The sequence below is a fragment of the Capsicum annuum genome, chromosome 3, assembly GCF_002878395.1.
Source record: "Capsicum annuum cultivar UCD-10X-F1 chromosome 3, UCD10Xv1.1, whole genome shotgun sequence".
NCBI classification, from domain to species: Eukaryota; Viridiplantae; Streptophyta; class Magnoliopsida; order Solanales; family Solanaceae; genus Capsicum; species Capsicum annuum.
In genome coordinates, this window is record NC_061113.1 from 251,879,563 (window position 1) to 251,888,185 (window position 8,623).

An 8,623-nucleotide genomic window follows, 5' to 3' on the forward strand; every position below is an offset into this window, starting at 1 on the left:
TTTTTGTTAACCAATTGGGGGTCGTTTAGTTGCTAGTCTAAAAGTGAGTTATTTGTGTATATACTACTAAGATAAGTGTTAAGTATGAGGTTTGATTGTAGTTGCCTATAAAATTCAATACATCAAATATGGTGTTTTTTTCCATGTTTACAATTGCACATTTCTAAATAAGTGCTTCTTTTGGCTTCATCACACCCTTTAATAAATTACTCACTTCTAAAAAATAAAAGATAATTTTATCAATTTAACCCTAATTAAATTTATTTGTTTCTAAGTTAACATTGATTATTATATTTAAACTCAAAAAAAATTATCATCAAAGTATTCTTGAAGGCTTAAACTTATATTTACTTTAAGAATAAAATTACAACCCCAAAAGGATACTTATAAAGGAATGAAGAGAGTATAAGATATATTTAATATTATTTTATTCAGGTAAAAGATGAAATAACTAAACTTTCAATAATTAATCCCTCCATAACTTTAACTGGCAACAAACGACCCTTCGAGAAATAGGGATCCATTCATAGAGTGGCTAATGTCATTTAATCTGACAAAATTGATCTTCAAATGGGAAAATAATTCTCTCTTTTTATGAAACATACTTTATATTTTTCTTTCAGAAAAAAAAAACAAAAGTAATTTAGTAATATATTGATTTTAAAATTTGAATATGATAACAAAATCAGGTTAAAAATTCTAACAATATTATAATTAGAGAAATGATAATAAGAACTTCTGAGGTGAAAACGTCACCATTGCAAAGCAAAAAATTGGAATACTGAAAATTGAAATTATAAACCGTTGTAATATTCGTGTGATACGGTGAATAACTTCTTCATATTTGATTTGTAATGCAAGTTTATTGGTTTTCCAAATTATTACTAATTTAAAAGGTATTCGAAATTTTGACGAATCTTTTTGTAACGTTAGATGTTGGAATAAAGATTCTATTTTTTAATCATCTGGCAACGGCGTGAGGGGCTGTTTGCTTAGCCTTAAGAGAAAAACGTGGGCAGGATTTTGTGGTTGGAATCACAAGATTACAATTAATTGTTTTTTCTCTATTTTATATCTGGTACAAATCTGTGGATGATGATTTAGGAACATATATAATTAAACATTTTCTGTTCAATTTCCTTCCTTCCATAATTAAAAGAAACAATTTTAATATCAAATGCATTGCCAAATACTGCAATCACTAAATAAAAAAGAGATTAGATTGAAATTAGATACGACGTTTGTCACGAATAAAGTTGTTATCATGTGATTCGGAAGTCACATTCAAGTTGTAGAAATAATTTTTTGCAGAAATACAAGGTACCACTGCATACAAGGTACCCTTGTGATTTGACCCTTATCTGAATTCTGAGCATAATGTATTGGATTGTCCAACAAATCTCGTCTCTAATCCATCGATAAATTACTCATAACTAACATAATTCATTGATAATTCTTCGTTAATCTATCATCAAATAAAATTAATGGGAAATTTTGTTGTTTAGCTATAAAATTTATGGTCGTTAATTGTACTTTTAGTAGTGTATGGATGGAAATTTGGTAGAGCCCCACGTATAATCAGTCTGTTGGATTTATAAACCAAAAAAAAAAAAAAGGAGGAAGAGGAAAGTCAACTTTATTTGCAAGCTGTAGTATATTAAATAGTGTTCATTCTATTTTCCAAGAAATTGTAGTCTTAGTTCCAATAATGTCAACCTTTAAATCTCTAGTCTGTCCGACCACATAAGCCTACATTGATTGTATTTTTTGTTTGGATTAGGAAATTTGGTTCTTGCAATTTGGCAAAATTCCATCATCTAATGTTTCAATCAGGACTTGCATGCATTTCTCACTGTCTTGTTTGTGTCCAATACCTAAATGCCCCAACTCCCAACCACCCACCCAACCACCTTTTAGAAAATTATAAAATTAGATTCTCAATTTGGTTGGGTAATGTTATGATATGATATTCAAAGTTGAGATGCAATATAATGAAAGAGAATAGCTTGTGGGTAGGGGTTTACAGACCAAATCGTTAAGTCAAATCAAACCGACAAACCAAATTAAATCGAGAAAAAAAATCGACTTATGGTTTAGTTTGATTGGTTTGGAGTTAGAAAAAAAAATTGACCATTCTTGGATTGGTTTGGTTTTAACAAAAAAAAGTTAAACCGAACCCGAATCAAATCGACATAATATATATATATATATATATATATATATATTCAAACTTTTTTTATACATAAAATATTAATTATAATCTACTTTTTAAATACTTTTTCAACTAGTTTTAGTAATTTTCAATAATTTGAAAGTAGAAGTAGATATGTATTTAGATTTGGGTTTTTAAGTTGTACTATTTGTTCATTAATTGCTAATTAAATAATCAAAAATTTAATATAAACTTAAAACCTAAACTTTTCACTCTTCATCTCACTTTTTAGTTTCAAGAGAGTTTTCCGCTTCTATTTTTTTCATAATTATGGGTTTTCATTAGCACGTGAGTGAAAACATATTTGATCTAGTTTTCGATCACAATATAATTGTAAAAACTAAAGATTATAAAAAAAAAAAAAACGAAAAACCCGAAAAAACCGACTAAACCTAAACCGAAAAAATCAATTTTATATCGGTTTGATTTGATTTATAGTTTTAATAAACCGAATGATTGGTTTAATTTATTTATTTTTTAATAAAATCGAACCAACCTGACCTATGTACACCCCTACTTGTGGGAATACTATTGTATATGCAAATGACTGCACATAATATGCCCTATATTAAAAAATTTTGATGTCATATTTTAAGGAGATTTACATGTATATATTTTTTTTTTTTGAATAACTCGATGAAGCAAACAGTTATTTACATTGATGATAGAGTAAGAATGTCTTTGTCCCATCGAAGATGTGATGATCAATTGTTGGTCACAAAAATTCCATTTTCATAGGTAATTAAGTCAATATTTCATAGGAGGAAAAAAGGGGGAGATCCAAGAAGTCTTAAGTGGATTAATTTGGACTGGCCACGGACCATTTTGGACAAAATACTATGTAGGAGTCAATTTCATTATGATAAAATCCTTAATGGATTAGTCAATATTACGAATGGTAAATATTCTGGAAGCATGAAAAATTTCTTGCGCCCTTCATGGCTAAATTGAGAATATATTCCTCCCATCACTGAGCCTAGAATTTAAAAAAAAATAAAAATTAAAACACTATTTAGAACCAATCTTAAATTATTAGAGTCACAACTAGCAATTCTATATCTACCGATAGATAAAATGATCCAATTTTTTTTATTCTATCATAATGAAAGGGCTATATAACAGAAAGCATGCCTTCTATATTTTGTTAATTATCATGTGAAGAAGAAAGTATCTATGTACATGCCCTCCTCTTCGATAATAAATAACATTCTTAATTTTTAAACTCATGTTTGATGTTCCTCATTGATATATTATATGGTGCCCCAAAAAAGAAAAAAGAAAAAAAGTTCGTCCACCGCCTGTCCAACATCTGTGGTCTTTTTGAGGAATTAATTAAAGCCTTTTTTAAATCTATGCTAACTATCGACGTGCACGCACACATTATAGACATGAATCTGCTAAATTAGTATTTTTATTACTTCACTGTTTGATGCCACGTAACTAAATATATTTAAAATTAAAGTACAGAAGCATTCTGACAGGAAATGTACCTCTCATGAAGGCAACGAAATTTAATAACCAGTACTATACATATAAGAACCTAATTCACATATTACTATTTAAATAAAACAATGAAAGCCACATTCGAGTCACTATAACGATAGAAAGTAATGGACTTGGCTCCTCTCCAGTGCTAAATCTCTTCAGTTTATTCATTACATCCTTAAAATCATGACAAGTGTCCCCATATTAATCTAAGGATTCAAATTTATTTAATTAACTAAAAGGGATTAACTACAGTAAACATTTCTCTTCTCACCTTTAAAAAATCTTCCTTTTCTCCCAAATCACAAATCTTTCCAGAATATTCATCAACTTCGCAGTCATTTGCTACAGTGAAAAAAAATCATCTCTAATTTTCTTCCATTTCTCGGCATTCCCCCATTACTGTTTTTTTCATTCTTTACATGTTAAAAAATGCCTTTAGATTCTTTTCTTCTTCATCATATTTAATTTTGCCATTTTCACACATTCCTTATCTTTGGCTCAGTTGTATCTCGAAACAAATATAGAAGATTATATAGATCTTGGAAAATCCAACTTAACATGGATGAAAGTGAGGTACGAAGGAGGTATTTCAAGAAAAATCAAATTTGGGAGAAATCAGGACTCATTATCCGAGTCGTTCCATAAGAGTGACGAAAAAAACTATCATAAAATACCACTCCACATATAAATTGAAACTAAAGTTCCTGAGAAGAGAAGGTAAAAGCATCAATTGGGTAATACATTCTGGGAAATATCAATTAAAAATTGTGAGAGAAATAGTAAAGACATCAATTGAAAAATTATCAATTACTATAGGTAAAATATTTTGAAGACCCAATTGTAAATATCACAAACAAAGCCCAGTATCTATAGTTGCAAATGAATTTGGAGAAACTTATACTGGTAATGATGAGATTGATTTTTGTTGAGTTTTAAATAAGTGAAAAAATAGAGATGTTTACTTCAATCTAATGGCAGAGAAGAAAAGAAATCATCATTTGGAGTGAGAGAAATATTTACCATGATTAAATTTCTTTAGTTAATCCAACAAATTTGAACCTTCGGATTAAGATGAGGACACTTGTTATAATTTTGAAAGGGTAATGGACGGAGGAGAGCCGTGCCCGAAATTAATAAACAATCAGGCTGGGTGCAGGAAGTTTGCGGGACTGAGAGAAGGGCCAGACGGGTCATTTGGTTGGAAAAGAGATATTCCAAAATTAATTAATTTTGGAATTAGTTATTTCAGAATTAGTTATTTCCTTCCATCACTATAGTATAAATGGTGTAATAAATAATGTTGGTACTAACTAATACCTCACACCAAATATTAGATAATAGTCTTTCATTTTATGACGAGACTATTTATCCCTTATACCTCACACCAAACTACAAGTCTATTATATACAAGCTTACCCTATATTTCTGTAAGTTGTTTTTGAATCATGCGATCAACTTTACTAGCTATGTCAAGGCTCTTCTTTAGGAAATAAATACTAAAGTACTACTAGTAGTTGTTAAAAAAGAGACATTACAAGTCATGAGGATGCATGATATAGTAGTGAAATTATATTTGTTAACAGCGACACAGCAGCCATATGTATACGCAATTAATTAGATATGAAAGTTGTGTTTTGTCTAATACGTAACATACATATACATATTCTATCTAATTAGTAGATAACAAAACATAGCATATTAGTATTGTCCCCTTGCTTATACTTGATAAGTTTTATCCGTTGAGATGGCGAAGCATCCATGGCGGCATCACAGCAGCGTTTTGTTGTTGCTGCCGCGATGATCCTTCAACTTCTCCATTGTCTCCTGCAGTTGGATATACTTCCCTGCAATTTTTACGCGTCCAATCAAATGCCTAATCAGTCATCTCTCCAACAGAAGACTTTTATGCTACATGAATTATCTTTAGTTCATGAATATAATCTTGTTTTGTACATGAACATATATATATTAGTGGGGGCATGATTGGTATGTGGCTACAAAAAGATTTTGTTCAGTCGCACTAAAGAATCATTTGTGCACCTTATATATACGATTCAATGTACCTACCAGACCTTTTTGAATGAAGGTGTTGATCAAAATATATATACCTCATATTTAGAATATACACGCAGTACAGGCACACACATATACATATGTATATATACTTGAGGTTACCTGGGCATCTAGGTCTACCTCTCTGAGGATAAAATGAAAGTATAACGGAGAGCACTGTTAAAATAATTGGGGGACAAAGAAAGTACCCTAGGTGATTGTTGTTAAAGGGATGTGGCAGACCAAATGAAGATGAGTTGAGATGGTCATGGTTCTGTTGCTCCCACGGAGTATGCTGCTGGGCCAGCTGTTTCTCCCTTTCCTTCATCTGTTCAACCAAGACCTCTAAAAGTTCTTAAGCAATGTGGAGTGACATATCTAAACAATTTACAGAAAATTAAGTAATTTCTACCTGCTTTGAAAGATTGTTGTTTTGTTCTTGCAATGCCTTGTCCTGTGCCATGCAAAAATGAAATTACAGCTAGAAGCAACTTGATCTATTATGCATGTAACAAAAATTTCCCTGCTTCTTCTAGTACAAAAATTGGGTATTTGATTATAACACTAGATTTTTTTATTTTTTTTTATTTTTTTAAATTAACCCAGAGATTCGGGTTGTGTTGTATTAGCCAAAAAAGAGCAGAGGGGGGCTAGACGTGACCTCAATACAACACTAAGCCTAGGTGAAACCAACACCCACAAAAGACTAGAAGGCTTACAAAATCAACTAGTACCTTCTAGGAGATGAAACAAACATGAAACTAACTTACAAAGAAATTAGCTCTATCATATTTACATCTAATGCTTGGTAGTTGCCATTTATCTAGCAAGAAAGCTCCTCTAGCTTGTCTCGGAAGAATGTTGTAATAGTGAGTGATGAGAGTTTGGTTTGAGTTGGAGGCCATTTTAGCTAAGAAGTCTGCTGCTTGATTTCCTTCTCTATAATAGTGTCGTACTTGCATCTGGACTTTGTTTTTGATGTTGTTGATAGAGTCTATCATCGGTTTAAGCTTCATATTGGTTACCCCACTGTTGTTGAGCATGTTAACTAAGTCCATAGAGTCGAGTTCTAGAGTAAAATTGGTATGCCCGAATTGATAGCACCATTTTACGCCAAACTCGCCCGCCATGGCTTGCTGCTACTGGAATAGATAGGAATAGAGAATGCCATTGACTTCTGGCTTAAAGACAAATTCTATAGAGTGGCAGTTCATTCGGCCATGCTGTATGGAGCATGAGTGTTGGCCAGTAAAGAACTCTCACATCCAAAAGTTGAAGGTGGCAGAGATAAAGATGTTGTGTTGGATGCATGGACTTACTAGAGGAGATAGGATTAGGAACGAGACTATTCGGGAGAAGGTAGGAGTGACTTCGGTAGAAGACAAGATGCGGGAAGTGAGGTTGAGATGGCTTGGGCATATGATGAGAAGGGGCACTGATGCCTCAGTTCGTAGGTGTGAGAGGTTGGCTATGGACGGTTTCAGATGGGATAGAGGTTGGACGAAGAAATACTGAAGGGAGGTGACTAGGCATGACATGAAGCAGTCACAACTTACCGGGACCATGGCCCTAGATAAAAGGTATGAAGGACAAGAATTAGGTTAAAGGAGCAGTTCATGGAAGTGAGTGGCAGCTAGTAGATAGGATTGCTTTGGTGTAGCCATGCTAGTTGTCGTAGGACTATGCTCATAGGTTGGAGTTTCTTGTTTGGAGGGTTTGGGTGAGGTGTATAGTAGAATTTTTTGGATGTCTTATTTCTGTTATTTCATCTTGTTTTTGTTTTAAACCGGCTTTGATTATTGTCTTTATTGTCCTGAGCCGGGATCTATCGGAAACAACCTCTCTACTTCTTCGAAGGTAATAGTATGGATTGCGTATATTTTGCTCTTCCCATACCCCCACTATGTGGGAATATATATTTTGCTCTTCCCATACCCCCACTATGTGGGAATACACCGGATATGTTGTTGTTGTTATGATTGGATTCTGACATTGATACAAAGCAAGTCTATATGAAAGGGATAGGAAAAGACTTCATATGATACACAAAGTTATTATGGAATACGACTGAGGACTTGAATTTTTTTGCCAAAGTCCCTTGCTAGAAGGAAACCGAACCTTCAGTGTGGTATTAAGAGTGTCCCATGTTGGAACCTTGAAGTTTTGATGAATGACAATATGAATGCAATAAGTTGAATTTGATTCAAACACTTGATGATAAGGGAAAGCAAGTTAAGTTGAAAAAGGAGTCCTATGTGAAGGAGTTTTACTTCTAAACTTATCCTTTAAGAGTCCAATGTGTTGAAGGAGAAAGATTCTGAAAATTGAAGAATTCAAAAGAGTTGGAGTTTTACTACAACACTAAGGAGACAAGAGTTGGAATTGAAGAAGGAGTCTCACTTGAAATAGAACAGGAGAGTTTTGATTAAAGGAGGAGTTTAAAATAAAGAATGACTCTTTGGAGAGCTGTGCTTAAATAGAAAATGCATCATTCAGAGTAATTCACGCACTTAAAAAAGCAGAAAAGCTCAATCGATAGATTGACTTCACGAAGTGCTACTCAATCACTGAAGAAACACGTTGAAGAACCTGGTCCTCAGTACAGAATTCAGCTAAGAGTTTTAGCGTTGATTTTCAGAGTTGCTCATTGTGTTTGAGCTATTCATGTAATATTAGTTTCAGTGTGTTATAAACTGAATTAGGAGCTAATCTTCGAGTTGGGGAACACTCAGAGACTTTGGGAACACATACCTTGGGAGGTGTGTGTAGTTAGGAATTAAAGTTTATAATTCCTAGTTATTGAGATATAGGGATTAGAGTTTATAATTCCTAGTTGTTGAGTTATAGGAATTAGAGTTTATAATTCCTATT

The 8,623-nt window shown here is 32.7% G+C and overlaps 1 protein-coding gene across 1 annotated transcript in view; it reads right to left on the reverse strand.

Annotated features, from left to right (window-relative positions):
- Window positions 1-5,275: 5,275 nt before the first annotated feature.
- FUL2 (agamous-like MADS-box protein AGL8 homolog) overlaps window positions 5,276-8,623 on the reverse strand; it is a 10,571-nt gene continuing 7,223 nt past the window's right edge. Inside the window, 3 exon segments of the mRNA NM_001324623.1 lie at window positions 5,276-5,544; window positions 5,962-6,080; window positions 6,165-6,206. Coding sequence (NP_001311552.1) covers window positions 5,433-5,544; window positions 5,962-6,080; window positions 6,165-6,206 — 273 coding nt within the window. The 3' untranslated portion in view covers window positions 5,276-5,432.